The 18,999-nt window shown below is 48.3% G+C and overlaps 1 protein-coding gene across 1 annotated transcript in view; it reads right to left on the minus strand.

Moving 5' to 3' along the window:
* LOC138677399 (uncharacterized) overlaps nucleotides 1-18,999 on the minus strand; it is a 628,383-nt gene that overhangs the window by 291,606 nt on the left and 317,778 nt on the right. The window contains exon 15 of the mRNA XM_069767493.1: nucleotides 3,585-3,629. Within this exon, the coding sequence (XP_069623594.1) occupies nucleotides 3,585-3,629 (45 nt within the window). The remainder of the gene's footprint in view (nucleotides 1-3,584; nucleotides 3,630-18,999) is intronic.

The raw sequence follows: 18,999 nt of genomic DNA on the forward strand, positions 1-18,999 counted from the left end.
TCACCTGCACGGTGGACCCCGGACTGCGAACGCATCTATATCATTTGTCTTGGTGCGTTCCGCCAGTCCTAACAGAATACTAGCGCCAGGGTCTGGCTAGTAAAATGGCGGACGACCAGCGTTTACAGAGGTACATCCAGCAGCTGGAGGGAAGGTTGGCGGCTCTTGAGCGTACAACCTCAGCTGTGGATGTCACTGCTTTAGCTGTGCAGGCTGCTAGTGTAGCCGCAGCCAGTTTGTCCGCTGCCACCACTGCTCCGACCTTATCCCATCTCCCGCTTCCTGACAAATTTGCTGGCGACAGTAAACATTGTCGCGGATTCGTGAGCCAGTGCTCTATACATCTTGAGCTCCTGGCGTCACGTTTTCCTACGAAGCGGGCGAGAGTGGGATTTATCCTATCTCTCTTGTCGGGCAGGGCGTTGGAGTGGGCAACGCCACTCTGGGAGCGAGATGATCGTGTGGTACAGAGTGCTCCTCTCTTCTTGGACACTCTGAAGCAGGTCTTTTTAGGGCCTTGGGTTACCCACGACACCGCACTCCAATTGTTGTCTATTATGCAGGGTACGTCTGTGGTCAGCCAGTTTGCCATCCAGTTCCGGACTTTAGCTTCAGAGTTAGAGTGGCCAGACAAAGTTCTTATTCCGGTGTTCTGGAGGGGACCGGCAGACTATGTGAAGGACGCCTTGGCCACTAGGGAGATACCGGCCACACTGGAGGAACTTATTTCTGTGTCTACCCGCATCGACCTCCGTTTTCACGAGCGGAGGTTGGATCGGACCCAGTGTAGGCAGAGGTTTCGGCTGGCTCCAACTTTCGCCAGACCTCTGGAATCCCCTGTCTTGGCGTCAGATTCCCATGAGGCCATGGAGGTTTCTCGAGCGGGACCTAAATCTCTAGCCGCTCGAGTACCCGTGGTTTGTAAAAACTGTCAACAACATGGACATTACGCCAATAAATGTCCGCGGAGGTCGGGAAACGATCGCGTCTAGTAACCATTGGGGGAGGTTCACTAGACACAGCAGCATTCTTCTCCAAACTGTCCTTTAAAGGGACAATCCTGTTAGGCTCCTCCACTCTAACAGTCGAGCTTTGTGTGGATTCAGGAGCAGAGGGAAACTTCATGTCCTCTGCTTTTGCTACACGTCATGCTATACCACTAGTCATGCTCGCCAAACCAATAACGGTTAGAGTTGTGAATGGGGCGACACTCCCACTGCAAATCACACACAAGACAGTTCCGTTCTCGCTGTCCATATCTCCTTCCCACCAGGAGATTATTTCCCTTCTTGTCCTTCCTGAGGGAATGGATGAGATTTTCTGGGAATACCCTGGCTCCGTTTCCACTCCCCACATATTGAGTGGTCTTCAGGGAGAATATTGGGTTGGAGTAGGTCTTGTTTGGGCAGGTGTGTGAGTGAGTGTGTACAGGTCTCTACTACCGAGGTACCCGCAGATCTTTCATCACTTCCCAGGTATTATTGGTGTTATGCAGACGTGTTCTCTAAAAAGGCTGCTGAGACTCTACCGCCCCATCGCCCTTACAACTGTCCTATCGACCTCTTGCCTGGAGCCGAACCTCCTCGGGGAAGGGTATATCCCCTCTCTCTCCCGGAGACGGAGGCTATGTCTCAATACATTCAGGAGAATTTGGCAAGAGGGATTATAAGGAAGTCAGTGTCTCCGGCAGGGGCGGGATTCTTCTTCGTGCAAAAGAAGAACGGGGAGTTACGTCCTTGCATCGATTATAGGGGTCTCAATGCTATCACTATTAAGAACAAATACTCATTGCCCCTGATATCGGAGCTCTTTGACAGATTAAGGGGAGCTAAAATATTCACCAAATTAGATCTGCGCGGTGCCTACAATCTGATTTGCATCCGTGAGGGGGACGAGTGGAAAACGGCTTTCAATACCAGGGATGGGCACTATGAGTACCTGGTGATGCCTTTCGGGCTCTGTAATGCCCCAGCCGTTTTTCAGGACTTTGTCAACGATATCTTCCGGGATATGCTTTCTACCTCGCTCGTAGTCTATCTGGATGATATTCTCATCTTCTCCCCAGATATTGACTCCCACCGGAGAGATGTTGGCAGAGTTTTCGAACTCTTACGGGCGTATTCCTTATATGCAAAGTTGGAGAAGTGTGTGTTTGAGCAGGAGTCCTTACCTTTCCTGGGCTATATCATCTCGGCCCAGGGATTGGCTATGGATCCTGCCAAACTACAAGCAGTGATGGACTGGCAGGAACCCCATTCTTTTAAAGCGGTGCAGCGCTTTATGGGGTTCATAAATTACTATCGCCAGTTCATTCCCCACTTCTCAACTTTGGTAGCTCCCTTGGTATCCCTCACCAAGAAGGGAGCGAATTCCAAATCGTGGTCCGAAGGGGTCTCCAAGGCCTTCACTTCTATCAAGTCCCATTTTGCTAGCGCTCCCATCTTACATCATCCCGATGTGGGTAAGCCATTCCTTTTGGAAGTGGATGCCTCATCCGTTGGTGCAGGAGCAGTCCTCTATCAAAAGGATGCTCAGGGTCAGAAGCACCCATGCTTCTTTTTCTCAAAGACCTTCACACCAGCGGAGAGAAATTACTCCATCGGGGATAGGGAGTTGCTGGCAATGAAGTTGGCCTTTTCGGAGTGGAGACATCTCTTGGAGGGTGCTCGGTTCCCGTTCCAAGTTTTCACGGATCACAAGAATTTGGTCTATTTACTATATAAACTGCGCATGACCGCACGGCCATGCGCTAGTATTGTCTAACAATTGCTAATGTGTGTATGTTGTGAGTGCAAATCGTCCTTGGATACCCCTACCCTATTGAATGTCTGTTCGCGGAAGGTGTATGGTTGCTATCTAGCGCCCGACTTAGCCTACAGCACGAATCACACATTACAGCGTCCAGTTGCTGTGACCGCCAGTACGGCGCCGTGTACTTCCTCTGTGCTTTCCTTACCCAAGCCTGGGTGGTTAGTGGTGTTCGTCAGTGCGGCACCGCATGCACTCTTGTGCTTTAATATTGTTATTCAGTTTCCTTACACACCCAGTTGCGGTGTTGTGCCAGCAAGGGTCTAATCGGACTTCAATCCTAGTTGGGGTTGAGTTCGCTGACTACTTGCTCGCGCTTTAGGTGCGGTACCGCGGTCCTGTGACTTAACAGGATGGCTTCTTTCACGCTGGGTGAGGTTTAACCCACGCGTGTATACTTTAGTGTACCGCCATATAGTCTGCAAATTGCTAGCAGCAGGTTTTCACCTGCACGGTGGACCCCGGACTGCGAACGCATCTATATCATCTGTCTTGGTGCGTTCCGCCAGTCCTAACACCCATTGACTTTAATGGGTCCGTGTAATCCGTGTGCTACCACGAACACTGATATGTCTCCATGTTTTGCACACGGACACACGGTCTGTGAAAACACGCTGACATGTGCAGGGACACATTGATTTCAATGTGTCTACGTAAGTCAGTGTCTCAGGTACCTGAGGAAACTGTCACCTCATGTACCGGAGCCACTGACATGTGAAACCGGCCTTATATAGAGTAGAGGATGTTTGGGATTTATATGGGTCATTTACACTTACCGATTTCACCTGTTGATAATTTATTTATCTGGCGTGGGGCTCCTCCTGTAGAGATAAGTAATATGCAGATTATATAGGAGACGGAAGCTATAATCTGTCATTAAGCTTTTTACCATTGTAGAACAATAAAATTAGTGAGCTCAGGGGGGAAGAACAATAAGTTATACATGTGATGAGGGGAACAGGTTACACAGGTCTGCGACTAAAAAGCTGTTTGATTATCTTCATCTAATTTCCATGTATTTTGGTGTGCGGAAAACGAAAAAAATTGAAAAAAATCCTGGACTTCAGGATTTGCCACAAATTGCAAAATGCTCTTCAAATGTTGTATATTTTTCTAAATTTTTGGTATTTTTTTTATCTTAGCGTTTTGAAATTCAAAATTACTATTAATTAATTCACATCAATGCATTGAAGATATATAAGACCCTGACTACAAAAAAATCGTCGCACGAATGCTGAAATCTTTTCAAGCTTTCGGTTGCCTGCTGAGTTTGAAAGTTAATTTCCTCCATTCCCACCTTGACAACTTTCCTGAAAATTTGGGACCTGCGAGTAAAGAGCAAGGTGAACGATTCCACCAGGACATTAAAGAGATGGAAAGTAGATACCAGGGAAGATGGAGCATTACAACGATGGCTGACTACTGTGGGACGCTTCAGAGAGACATTCCAGATGCTTCTCACAAGCATATATGTACTGTGACACAACACTCCGGGATCGCCTTTGCTGGAGTCAAAGGCCACGTGGTTTGTGCATTGAATCTGAGGCGTACAGCAGGTTTTCTGAGCAGGCTGACTTCAGGTCAGATTTATTAATCTGAAAGCAACATAGAAAAAACAAAACATAAAAATAAATCCTAGCCTGTCCGGCGCTAACTAAACCAACACATTGCTATCTCAACAACTGGGGGGGCTTCTTCCACCCAGCTAACATCACACAATTCTTGAGCACAGCTCTCACTCACGTTTGTCTCACACAGACAGGCAATCTGTGTGCCCCAGGCTGACGCTGGAAACCCCCAGCTGGTCATCCTTTATTTCTGCACTTGTTAACCCATTAGCATCCTGAAGATACTGAGTGGCCTAATTCACATAGGACAAATACCTAGGCGAGATATACCTTCCCCCAACTACCACACCGACATGAGTCTTACATATCCCCCCCCTTGCTCAGACCACTCCGGTCGAGCAAGAACACTCTTGAAACAGTGCACTCGGGACAGGGCATCGGCGTTCCCCATCTGCACCCCAGGTCGGTGCTCCACCATAAAACAGTAAGCCTGCAGGGCAAGGAACCACCGGGTTATCCGACTATTACGGTCCTTGTGGAGGTGCATCCACTTGAGAGGGGCATGGTCCGTGACCAGCCTAAACTTCCTACCGGCCAGGTAATACTTGAGGGAGTCGAGAGCCCATTTAATGGCTAGGCACTCTTTTTCAACCACCGCATACCTCTGCTCTTGTACATTCAGTTTCCGACTGAGGTAGAGGACCGGGTGTTCGACTCCGTCCCTCACCTGGGAAAGTACAGCTCCGACACCAGTATCAGAGGCATCAGTTTGTACCACAAACTCGCTGCTGAAATCAGGAGTCACTAGTACGGGCTGAGAGCACAAAGCCCGTTTCAGGCTGTGAAAGGCCTCTTCAGCAGCTGAGGTCCATTTTACCATGACGGAACCCTTCCCTTTGGTAAGATCCGTCAAGAAGGTAGCCATGGCTGCAAAATTGGGTATGAACCGGCGATAATAGCCGGCAATCCCCAGGAAAGCTTGTACTTGTTTTTTGTTCACTGGTTGTGGCCAGCCCTGAATTGCCTGTATTTTGTCGATCTGGGGTTTAACCACTCCTCTGCCAATCACGTAGCCCAAGTATCGGGCTTCTTCAAGCCCGATGTGGCATTTCTTGGGGTTTGCCGTTAAGCCTGCATCTCGCAGGTCATCAATCACCGCTGGTACCTTCCGGAGGTGAGTTTCCCAGTCCATGCTGTAAATTACGATGTCATCCAGGTAGGCAGAAGCGTACTGTCTGTGGGGCCTCAAGACTCGATCCATCAATCTCTGGAACGTTGCGGGAGCTCCGTGAAGTCTATACGGCATGTAGACATACTGGAACAGACCTTCCGGTGTAGCAAATGCCGTCTTCTCTCTGGCCGCCTCGGCCAGAGGGATCTGCCAGTACCCCTTTGTTAAATCCAGGGTCGTAATGTATCGGGCTTTACCAAGCCGGTCGATCAACTCATCAACCCAGGGCATAGGGTACGCATCAAATTTAGAAACCGCATTCAGTTTCCTAAAGTCATTACAAAACCGTATGGAGCTATCCGGTTTAGGTATCAACACGATTGGACTGGACCAGGCGCTGTGCGACTCCTCAATGACTCCTAAGTCCAACATTGCCATCACTTCCCGGGAGACGGCTTCACGGCATGCTTCCGGAATACGGTAGGGCTTCACATGAACGGTGACGCCAGGCTCTGTGACAATCTCATGTTTCACTAGCTTAGTCCGGCCAGGTTTTTCCGAGAAAAACTGTCGGTTCTATAACAAAAACTGCTTAACCTCAGATTTTTGTCGTTCCAAGAGAGTCTCGGCAACCTGCACCTCCGGTACGGTAGGTGAACAAACCGGACAGGGCAGATCCGCCGTTAGGGCAGAGCGGTCTTTCCAGGGTTTTATCAGATTCACATGATAAATCTGTTCTGGTTTTCTCTTACCAGGCTGGTACACTTTATAGTTCACTTCACCAACTCTTTCCAGGACCTCAAATGGGCCCTGCCATTTCGCCAGAAATTTACTATCCACCGTAGGGATTAGGACCAACACCCTATCCCCAGATGCAAATGTACGGACCTTAGCGCCTCTATCATAACTTTGCCTCTGGGCTTTCTGGGCCTGTAACATATGGTCCCTAACAATGGGCATGACAGCGGCAATACGATCCTGCATTTGTGTTGCATGGTCGATCACCGTTTTAAAGGAAGTGACTTGACCTTCCCAGGTTTCTTTTGCGACGTCCAACAGTCCCCGGGGACGAAGGGCGTACAACAGTTCGAAAGGCGAAAACCCTGTGGAAGACTGGGGAACTTCCCTAATGGCAAACAGCAAATAGGGTAACAAGTAATCCCAGTTCTTCCCATCTTTGTCTATCGCCTTCCGGAGCATCTGTTTTAAGGTTTTGTTGAACCGCTCAACTAGGCCATCTGTTTGAGGGTGATAGACAGACATACGCAACGGGTCTATTTGTAAGAGTCTGCAGAGCTCCTTCATTACCCTCGACATAAAGGGAGTCCCCTGGTCGGTGAGTATCTGTTTTGGAATTCCCACCCGACTAAACACTTGTACCAATTCCTTGGCGATCGTCTTGGTAGCTATGTTACGCAAAGGGATGGCTTCCGGGTAACGAGTGGCATAGTCCACGATGACGAGGATATGTTGGTGCCCACGTGCGGATCGGGGAAGGGGCCCAACCAAATCCATTCCGATTCTCTCAAAAAGGGACTCCAATGATAGGAAGGGGTACCAAGGGGCTACGGAACCAAGGTTTAGGTGCCGCGATTTGGCACTCTGGACAGGACTCACAATAGTTACAAACATCATTATGTATTCCAGGCCACACAAAACAATGCAATATCCTTTCTGTGGTTTTCTGTACCCCCAGATGTCCCCCCATTATATGTCCGTGGGCCAAGTCCAGTACCTTCCGCCGATAAGGTTTGGGTACCACTAACCGTTGCACTGTGTCTTCCCCTTTTTTTTCTACCTGGTAGAGCAAATCATTTTCAAGAAGCATATACGGGTACGCTAGCTTAGTGTCAGGATCTACGGGTACCCCATCTATCATTTTTACATTTTTCCTAGCCGGAGTCAGGGTAGGATCTTTAATTTTCTCGCTGTGGAAGTCATCCAACTGGACCCCCAAATCTGGCAGGCAGGGTGCCGGATGGCTGTCTGCCTCCGCCTCTCGCTGAGGTTCCTCAGTTTCCTCCGTTTCCCCCGCCATGACGGAGAAGGGGTACTGAAGGTTAGATTCACTAACCTCCCCAGCAACATCTTCCTGTGGGGTCTCCTCTAGGGACTCGGGACCTCCAGATGGCATGGGAGAAGATTCACGGGTACAGCTACCGTGAAGGAGCAACTGATTCTCCCACAACTGCCAGAAATAGGGAAAATCCCTGCCCAGGATTACATCCTGTAACAATGCGGGAACGAGTCCCACTTTGTGCTGCACTGACCCATAGGGAGTGGAAATCCATATGACCGCTGTTAAGTACGAGCAGGTGTCACCATGCACACACATTACAGAAAACTTGTCAGACGGACCAGATGGAAGTGCCACCAGACTAGCTTTCACCAGAGTCACCACACTTCCAGAGTCTATTAATGCCACAACATTTTTCCCATCAACAGATAATTCACACAGGTGTTTCGCTGTATCATTTTGACCCGCATTCACACTCACTAGCCGTGTAACCAAAGACATGCGTTTTTAAGAGTCTATAACGTCACACTGCATGGGTTCAGCGGTAACAGGACAGTTCGCAGAAACATGGCCCTTCTCATGGCAGCGGAAACACCTAACAGGTCCCCTACTGACACCTCCGTCCAATAGTCTCGGTCTCGGAGTGCGAGCAGTCCCGGGTTCCTCCCCCACAGTTTTAAGCGATTTTCCTTCACCCGTGGTCCCTGGAACAGTCTTACCAGTTCCACGAGGAGGAGGCACAGACCGAGGGCTGGCGGTGTCGTCGGGAAGTCCTTCTGCCACGGAATAACGCTCGACCAACTCCACAAGTTGATCCGCTGTCGTGGGATTTCCTTGGCTTACCCACCTTTTCAGCGCTGGTGGTAGTACTCTCAGGTACTTGTCCAGGACAACCCGCTGGATTATTTCGGGTATTGTCAGTACCTCGGGTTGCAGCCATTTCTTTATCAAGTAGATCAGGTCGAACATCTGAGACTGCGCCGGTTTATCTTGCTGGTATGTCCACTGATGTACCCTCTGTGCCCGGACAGCCGTCGTCACACCCAGCCGGTGCCAGGATCTCAGCTTTAAGCTTCTCAAAGTCCTGAGCGACCTCCGGGTCCAAATCATGGTAAGCTTTTTGGGCCTCGCCGGTGAGAAACGGGGCAATCAAATCGGCGCATCGTGCCTTCGGCCACTTCTCTTTCAATGCCGTCCGCTCAAACGTTGTCAGGTATGCCTCGACGTCATCTTCTGCAGTCAACTTTTGCCAGTATCGACTCACATGGATCCTTCTGGACTCTGCTTCCGGGTCAGTGTCAGGTATGCTCACCAGGCGCTGCGCCACCTGTTGGAGAAGTTGACGGTCTGCAGCCGTCATGTCCACTAACTCCTTCAGCTGTGCGGCCATCAAGCGATTAGCTTCGTGCTGTGCGGCAGTGGCCTGCTGCTGTACGGCAGTGGACTGTACTAAGGCTTTCACCACGTCTTCCATGCTGTCGCCTGTGCCACGGTATGCCCACGTTCTCCACCACAATGTGACACAACACTCCGGGATCGCCTTTGCTGGGGTCAAAGGCCACGTGGTTTGTGCATTGAATCTGAGGCATACAGCAAGATTTCTGAGCAGGCTGACCTCAGGTCAGATTTATTAACGTGAAAGCAACATAGAAAAAACAAAACATAAAAATAAATCCTAGCCTGTCCGGCGCTAACTAAACCTACACGTTGCTATCTCAACAACTGGGGGGCTTCTTCCACCCAGCTAACATCACACAATTCTTGAGCACAGCTCTCACTCACGTTTGTCTCACACAGACAGGCAATCTGTGTGTCCCAGGCTGACGCCGGAAACCCCCAGCTGGTCATCCTTTATTCCTGCACTTGTTAACCCATTAGCATCCTGAAGATACTGAGTGTCCTAATTCACATAGGACAAATACCTGGGCGAGATATACCTGCCCCCAACTACCACACCGACATGAGTCTTACAGTACCAAGAGAAGCCTCACAGGGAAGAAGAAGCGATGTTAGTGTGTTAGTGAGCTCATTGCAGTTAAAAACTGATTTTCATGAAACATTTGGAATAAAAAATTAATTTTATGAGTCTATTTTCATTTATTTTGAGGTATTGTCTTATTTAACATAGTTACTTAAATTGTCAGAAAACGTGATGTCCTATGACAAGAGAGGTGATTTTCGGATTCAGTGCACTTAAAAATATAAAGATTATGTGGAATAACCAAAACAGCTCTTGAAAATTTTTTTTTGCTGACCTGTGTTATGGCTGATATTTTATGTATGCACAGGGGGCTGACATATGAAGAATAGACATCGGTTATATTCGGGGACAGGCTAATCCGGAGGGATCGAGTGGTTCGGATGACACATGCTCCCCGAAGAAGTCCCAAAACAGCTGCTTTAAGGGAACCTGTCACCCCTCGCAGGGCCTATTAAAGTAAAAGAGCCTCCTTCAGAAGCACTAAGGCTGCATTCTGTGAAGGTGGCTCTTATGTTTATTATCCCTAGGAACGCTGAAATAATTTGTTTTATAGGTTTCCCGCCATACCTCTATTGAGCCAGGGAGGTATGTTTTCTCCCCCTGACTCAACCGCCTCGCAGCCATCCATCCTCCCCCTCTGTCTTCTGGACGCCCCCTCCTCTCTTTCTAGTAAGTAACTTCACTGGTGCCTATGCTCAGCAATCAGTTCTTGGTCATGCGCAGTGCGCACTGCCCGGGAACTTACATCAGGATATCACGCCGGCTTGTAGCGGAGGCCTCAGATCCCGCCCCGCTGTGTGTTATGATGTATTCACACTGCAGGGCTGGGAACCTGGCACCGGCGCAGTGGAGCGGGTCACCATGCTCCAATGAAGATAGTGCCGATGTCTCACAAGATTTGTGAAGTCTCGCAAGAAATTGGCACTTCTGTCGAAGAGCACGGTGACCCACTCCACTGCGCAGGCGCCAGATTCCCAGCCCGGCAGTGTGAATACATCATAATACATTTCTTTATGTAAATAAAAAAAACAATAAAAGTACACATATTTAGGATCGCTGCATTCGTAACGACCCGACCTATAAAACTGTCCGACTAGTTAACCCCTTCAGTGAACACTGTCTAAAAAATAAATAAAAAACGAGGCAAAAACAATTCTTTATCATCATACCACCGAACAAAAAGTGGAATAACATGCGATCAAAAAGACGGATATAAATAAACATGGCACCACTTAAAACGTCATCTTGTCCCACAAAAAACGAGCCGCCATACAGCGTCATCAGCGAAAAAATTAAAAAGTTATAGTCCTCAGAATAAAGTGATGCAAAAATAATTATTAACTATGTAAAAAAGTTTTTATTGTATTTTAAAAGCACCAAAACATAAAAAAGGATATAAATGAGATATCGCTGTAATCGTACTGACCCGAAGAATAAAACTGCCTTATTAATTTTACCACACACAGAATGGTGTAAACGCCCCACCCAAAAAAATTCATGAATTGCTTGTTTTTGTTCATTCTGCCTCCCAAAAATCGTAATAAGAAGCGATCAAAAATGTCATGTGCCCGAAAATGGTACCAATAAAAATGTCAACTCGTCCTGCAAAAAAACAAGACCTCACATGACTCTGTTGGCCAAAATATGGAAAAATTATATCTCTCTAAAAACTATTTTTTTTGCAATAAAAAGCGTCTTTCAATATGTGACAGTTGCTAAATATAAAAACCCGCTATTAGAAAATGCTATAAATAGTAAATCAAAGCGTCCTTTATCACCTCCTTAGTTAGGGAAAATAATAAAATGTAAAAAATGTTTCTATTTCAATTTTCCCATTTGGCTTAGGGTTAGAGCTAAATTTAGGGTTAGGATTCGGGCTAAAGTTAGGATTAGGGTTGGGGCCTAAGTTAGGGTTAATGTTGGGGCTCAAGTTAAGGTTAGGGTTGGGGCTAAAGTTAGGGTTAGGTTTGGGGCTAATGTTAGGGTTAGGGTTGGGGCTACAGTTAGGGCTAGGGTTGGGGCTAAAGTTAGGGTTAGGATTGGGGCTAAAGTTAGGGTTAGGGTTGAGGCTAAAGTTAGGGTTTCGATTAGGGTTAGGGTTGGGATTAGGGTTAGGGGTGTGTTAGAGTTAGGTTTGTGGTTAGGGTTATAGTTGGGGCTGGGATTAGGGTTAGGGATTTGTTGGGGTTAGAGTTGGAGGTAGAATTGGGCGGATTGCACGCTTACCCTTGTGAAAATAAAAAATTGGGGGCAAAAAGATAATTTTTGTGAAACAAATATGATTTTTTATTTTTACGGTTCTACTTTGTAAACTTTTGTGAAGCACTTTAGGGTTCAAAGTCCTCACCACATATCTAGATAAGTTCCTTTGGGGATCTAGTTTCCAAAATTTGGTCACTTTTGGGAGGTTTCCACTGCTTAGGCACATCAGGGGCTCTCCAAATGCGACATGGCGTCCCATCTCAATTCCAGCCAAATATACTTTGAAAAAGTCAAAAGGCGCTGCTTCCCTTCCGAGCTTTGCCGGGCGCCCAAACAGTGAGTCCCCCTACATATGGGGTGTAGGCGTACTCAAGACAAATTGGACAACTTGTGGGGTCCAATTTCTCCTGTTACCCTTGGTAAAATAAAAAAATTGGATCTGAAGTAAATTTTTCGTGAAAAAAAGTTAAATGTTAATTTAAAAAAAAAAAAATCCAAATATTCCTGTGAAGCACCTGAAGGGTTAATAAGCTTCTTGAATGTAGTTTTGAGATCCTTGAGGGGTGCAGTTTTTAGACTGGTGTCACTTTTGGATATTATCTATCATATAGATAAGTTACTTCAAATGTGATGTGGTCCCTAAAAAAAATGGTGTTGTAAAAATGAGAAATTGCTGGTCAAATTTTAACCCTTATAACTCCCTAACAAAAAAAAAAATTGGTTCCAAAATTTTGCTGATATAAAGTGGACATGTGGGAAATGTTACTTATTACGTATTTTGTGTGACATATTTCTGTGATTTAAGGGCATGACAATTTGCAGGTAATATCAAATAAATTTTACCACTATCATAAAGTAAAATATGTCACGAGAAAACATTGTCAGAATCACCGGGATCTATGGAAGAGTTCCAGAGTTATTACCTTATAAAGGGTCAGTGGTCAGAATTGTAAAAATTGGCCCGGTCATTAACTTGCAAACCACCCTTGGGGGGTTAAGGGGGTTAAGGGGTTAAATTACACTATTGCATGTTTATAATTTTGGTGTATGACTTTATATATAACTAGCTGAAGATCCCGGCGTTGCCTGGGCATAGTAAATATCTGTGGTTAGTTATAGCACCTCACTTCTCTTATTTTCCCATCACACCTCTCATTTTCTCAATCACATCTTTCATTTTCCCCCTCACATCTCTCATTTTCTCCCTCACTCCTCTCATTCCCCCCTAACACTTGTCATTTCGACCTCACATCTGTCATTTTCCGATCACTCCACTATTTTCCCTCACTCCTCTCATTTTGCACTCACACCTTTTTATTTTCACCTCACACCTCTCATTTTCACCTCAGTATATACATGTTTGTCATCTCCCTTATATATAGTATACACCTGTATGTCATCTCCTGTATATAGTATATACCTGTATGTAATCTCCCCTGTATCTATATATATAATTGTCTAAGGGTTTTTCCGTCTGTCAGTCTGTCTGTCTGTCTGTCTTTCTGTCTGTCTGTCTGTCTGTCCTGGAAATCCCGGCTCTCTGATTGGTCGAGGCCGCCAGGCCTCGACCAATCAGCGATGGGCACAGCGATGATGATGTCATAAAGGACGTAGACATCCCGCGTCTCTGATTGGTCGAGGCCGCCAGGCCTCGACCAATCAGCAACGGGCACGGCGACGATGATGTCATAAAGGACGTAGACATCTCACGTTTCTGATTCAGCGGCGGGCACAGTATCGACGTAGATGTCATAATGGTTGCCATGGCGACAATGATGTCATAAAGGTTGCCTCGACCAATCAGCGACGGGCACAGTGTGCCGCGAATTCTGGAATCATCATTGTCCATATACTACGGGGACATGCATATTCTAGAATACCCGATGGCCTGGCGGTCTCGACCAATCAGCGACGGGCACAGTATCGAAGTAGAAATCCCGCGTCTCTGATTGGTCAAGGCTTGGCGGCCTCGACCAATCAGCGACGGGCACAGCGACGATGTCATAAAGGACGTAGACATCCCGTGTCTCTGATTGGTTGAGGCCGCCAGGCCTCGACCAATCAGCAACGGGCACAGCGACGATGTCATAATGGTTGCCATGGCGACGATGGTGTCATAAAGGTTGCCTCGACCAATCAGCGACGGGCACAGTCTGCCGCGAATTCTGGAATCATCATTGTCCATATACTACGGGGACATGCATATTCTAGAATACCCGATGCCGCCAGGCCTCGACCAATGCGCGATGGGCACAGCATGGCGACGATGATGTCATAAAGGTTGCCTCGACCAATCAGCGACGGGCACAGTCTGCTGCGAATTCGTCTTGACCAATCAGCGACGGGCACAGTATCGACGTAGATGTCATAATGGTTGCCATGGCGACGATGATGTCATAAAGGTTGCCTCGACCAATCAGCGACGGGCACAGTCTGCCGCGAATTCTGGAATCATCATTGTCCATATACTACGGGGACATGCATATTCTAGAATACCCGATGCATTAGAATCGGGCCACAATCTAGTATAGTATATACCTGCTGTGTGTCATCTCCCCTGTATATACAGGTATGTCATCTCCTTCTATATATAGTATATTCCTGTATGTCATCTCCTTCTGTATATAGTATATACCTGTGTGTCATCTCCCCTGTGTTAAGGACTGGCGGAACGCACCAAGTGTAAGATGATATGGAACTAGGTGCGTTCGCAGTCCGAGGTCCACCGTGCAGGTAAAAACCCTGCTGCTAGTAAAGACGGACTATATGGCGGTACTATAAGAATACACACACATGGGTTAACTCCACCCTGTGTGAAGGAAGCGACCCTGTTGCGTCACAGGACCGCGGTACCGCACATAGAGCGCTAGCATGGAGTCTCTAATCTCAAACCCGAGACTGGGGATTTGAGTTCAGAAGATCCCATGCGCTCGACACCGCAACTAGGGTGTCAGAGAAACATAAGTAATCTATATATATAATTGTCTAAGGGTTTTTCCGTCTGTCTGTCTTTCTGTCTGTCTTTCTGTCTGTCTGTCTGTCTGTCTTTCTGTCTGTCTGTCCTGGAAATCCTGCGTCTCTGATTGGTCGAAGCCGCCAGGCCTCGACCAATCAGAGACCGGCACAGCATCGATGTAGAATTCCCGCATCTCTGATTGGTCGAGGCCGCCAGGCCTCGACCAATCAGCAACGGGCACAGCAACGATGATGTCATAAAGGACGTAGACATCCCGCGTCTCTGATTGGTCGAGGCCGCCAGGCCACGACCAATCAGCAACGGGCACAGCGACGATGATGTCATAAAGGACATAGAAATTCCACGTTTCTGATTCAGCGACGGGCACAGTATCGACGTAGATGTCATAATGGTTGCCATGGCGACGATGATGTCATAAAGGTTGCCTCGACCAATCAGTCCATATTATCCATATACTACAGGGACATGCATATTCTAGAATACCCGATGCGTTAGAATCGGGCCACAATCTAGTAATATATAAGGCACGAGAGTGCGTGCGGTGCCGCACTGACGGACGCCACTAACCACCCAGGCTTGGGTAAGGAAAGTGCAGAGAAAGCGCACGGCGCCGTACTGGCGGACACAGCAACTGGACGCTGTGATGTGTGTTACGTGCAGATGGCTAGTCGGGCGCTAGATAGCTACCATCATCCGCGAGCAGTCAACAACACCAGGGAGGGATATTTAGGAGCTTTCATCCTTCGACATACATCCATCTACACACACACATATATCAAAGACAATACTAGCACATGGCCGTGCGGTCATGCGCAGCTTATATAGTTGCAGCACAGGAAGCTGCTACCAAAGTTTTGCCCTTTCAGGACCTTCCTGGAGGACCAATGGGATGCGCTGCAGTACCTGAGCATGTGACCCTCGACCTCCAACGGGAGATCTTGCCCTGGGCATGCTCAGTGTGTGTAAATAAGGACTTAGTCCCAGAGAAGCCTGCTCGCCACAGATCAGTGCAGGGTACCATAGGAAAGCCAGAAAAGGCAGTAGTGACCCTATGCACAGAATCAGCTTCAGCGAGACGCTGGGAGCGACATCTCCGCTGAGTAGACCCCACTGTGGCCCATGCAGAATGGGAGACCGCAGCAGACACGGATTGAGATTCCCCCTGTGCAGCAGAGGAAACTCGACTCCTAACATTACCCCCCCCTCCTAGCCCCCCCCCTCCTTGAGCCTCACTACGCTCAAAAGCTGCAATAAGCAGCGGAGCCCGAATGTGCTCCACAGGCTCCCAGGTTTTATCCTCTGGGCCGTGACCCTTCCAGTCCACCAGATAAAATTTCTTGCCACGTACCACCTTGCACCCCACAATAGCATTCACCTCAAACTCATCCGTGGATGAACCCGATGTCCCAGCAGATGACTCAGAAAACCGGAACAAATGAACGGGCTTTAAGAGGAAAACATGAAAAGTATCGGTGATACCAAGGCGTGGAGGAATAGCCAAATGGTAGACCACAGGGTTGACCTGTTCCAGAACCTTAAACGGGCCAATGTAGCGAGGAGCAAACTTAGTGGACTCAACTCGCAGCCTGATGTTACGGGCGGAGAGCCACACTAAGTCGCCAGGAGCAAAGACCGGAAGCGGGGCGCCGGTGTGTATCAGCCGAAACCCTCATTATCTCCTTGGAGGCCCGGATGGCATCCTGTGTGTGGTCCCAGATGTCAAGTGCCTCCACCGCCCAGTCTGCCACCCTAGAATCGGTGGATGACACGGGCATAGGCACAGGGACACGTGGATGCTGGCCGTAATTAAGGAGAAAAGGAGTTTGACCAGTGGAATCGGCTACGGCGTTGTTCAAGGCAAATTCCGCCCAAGGTAGCAAAGATGCCCAGTCATCCTGCCTAGCAGAGACGAAATGTCGCAAATATGTCACCAGAGTCTGGTTGGTTCTCTCCACCAATCCATTCGTCTCGGGATGGTATGCAGAGGAGAGGTTTAACTCTATGCTGAGTAAATGACAGAGCTCTCTCCAAAACTGAGACGCGAACTGGGGACCCCGATCGCTGACAATCTTATCAGGCATACCATGCAATCGGAAACGTGCTTAATGAACAACACCGCCAAGGCCCGTGCTGAGGGTAACCGAGGAAGCGGCATCAAATGCACCATCTTAGAGAAATGGTCGGTGACAACCCAAATAATGGAGCAGCCACGCGACTTGGGTAAGCCCACCACAAAGTCCATCCCGACCATCTCCCAGGACCTGTCTGCCACCGGTAGAGGGTAAAGCAACCCTGCAGGCCGTTGCCGAGGAGACCGATTCTGGGCGCAAGAAACGCACGCCTGAATATAGTCCCTGACATCTCAGGCCATGTGCGGCCACCAGTATGTTCTCGCCAAAAGCTCAGATGTCCTCTTGGTCCCAAAATGCCCACCCACTCTGGAGAAGTGAGCCCAAGAGAGAACCTCCGGTCGCAAGTTAGCTGGTACGAATGTCTTGCCCGGGGGCACAGACTCTAGCGAAACCGGAGCTACAGTTCTCAGGTTCTCAGAAGGGACAATAAGCCGAGGCTCCTCCTCCTCCTCCTCCGATGACACTACGGAGCGGGAGAGAGCGTCAGCACGAACGTTCTTCTCCCCGGAGAGGAAATGGAGAGTAAAATGGAACCGGGAGAAGAACAGGGACCATCTAGCCTGGCGAGAATTCAGCCGCTGGGCCGTTTGTAGATATACCAAGTTCTTGTGGTTAGTGAAGACTTGGAAGGGAAAGCGAGCTCCCTCCAAGAGATGTCTCCACTCTGAAAAAGCCAACTTCATGGCTAGTAACTCCCTGTCCCCGATGGAATAATTCCTCTCCGCTGGTGTGAAGGTCTTGGAGAAGAAGAAGCAAGGATGCTTCCGACCTTGAGCATCCTTTTGGAAAAGGACTGCTCCAGCACCAACGGATGAGGCATCCACCTCCAAAATAAATGGTTTATCAACATCGGGGCGATGTAGGATGGGAGCGCTAGCGAAGTGTGACTTGATCGAGAGAAAGGCTTTGGAGACCTCCTCTGACCACAACTTGGGATTTGCTCCCTTCTTGGTGAGGGCAACCAAGGGAGCTACCAAAGTTGAGAAGTGTGGAATGAACTGGCGATAGTAATTAATGAACCCCATAAAGCGCTGCACCGCTTTAAGAGAATGGGGTTCCTGCCAGTCCATTACAGCCTGTAGCTTGGCAGGATCCATAGCCAAACCCTGGGCAGAGATGATATAACCAAGGAAAGGCAAGGACTCCTGCTCAAACACACACTTCTCCAACTTGGCGTAGAGGGAGTTTGCCCGTAAGAGGTCGAAGACTTTGCGAACATCTCTCAGATGGGAGTCAATATCTGGGGAGAAGATGAGAATATCATCCAGATAGACTACGACCGAGGTGGTGAACTGTTATGAAAGGCAATTCAGTACTACAATGGACATAGCGGTCAGAGCACATACAGTGATCTGACAATAACCCAAAATCATAGAACGAGCTCTGAGACGTGGGAACTCTGCAGACCGCAATCCCTAATCCTCTCCAAACAACACTAGAGGCAGCCGTGGATTGCGCCTAACTCTGCCTATGCAACTCGGCACAGCCTGAGAAACTAACTAGCCTGAAGATAGAAAATAAGCCTACCTTGCCTCAGAGAAATACCCCAAAGGAAAAGGCAGCCCCCACATATAATGACTGTGAGTTATATTGAAAAGACAAACGTAGAGATGAAATAGATTCAGCAAAGTGAGGCCCGACTTTCTTAACAGATCGAGGATAGAAAAGGTAACTTTGCGGTCTACACAAAACCCTAAAGAAAACCATGCAAAGGGGGCAAAAAGACCCTCCGTACCGAACTAACGGCACGGAGGTACACCCTTTGCGTCCCAGAGCTTCCAGCAACAAATTAGACAAGCTGGACAGAAAAAATAGCAAACAAATAGCAAGAAGAACTTAGCTATGCAGAGCAGCAGGCCACAGGAATGATCCAGGGAAAAGCAAGTCCAACACTGGAACATTGACAGGAAGCCAGGATCAAAGCATTAGGTGGAGTTAAGTAGAGAAGCACCTAACGACCTCACCAGATCACCTGAGGGAGGAAACTCAGAAGCCGCAGTACCACTTCCCTCCACCAACAGAAGCTCACAGAGAGAATCAGCCGAAGTACCACTTGTGACCACAGGAGGGAGCTCTGCCACAGAATTCACAACAGTACCCCCCCCTTGAGGAGGGGTCACCGAACCCTCACCAGAGCCCCCAC

This window comes from Ranitomeya imitator, chromosome 4 (assembly GCF_032444005.1).
Source record: "Ranitomeya imitator isolate aRanImi1 chromosome 4, aRanImi1.pri, whole genome shotgun sequence".
Taxonomy (NCBI): Eukaryota; Metazoa; Chordata; class Amphibia; order Anura; family Dendrobatidae; genus Ranitomeya; species Ranitomeya imitator.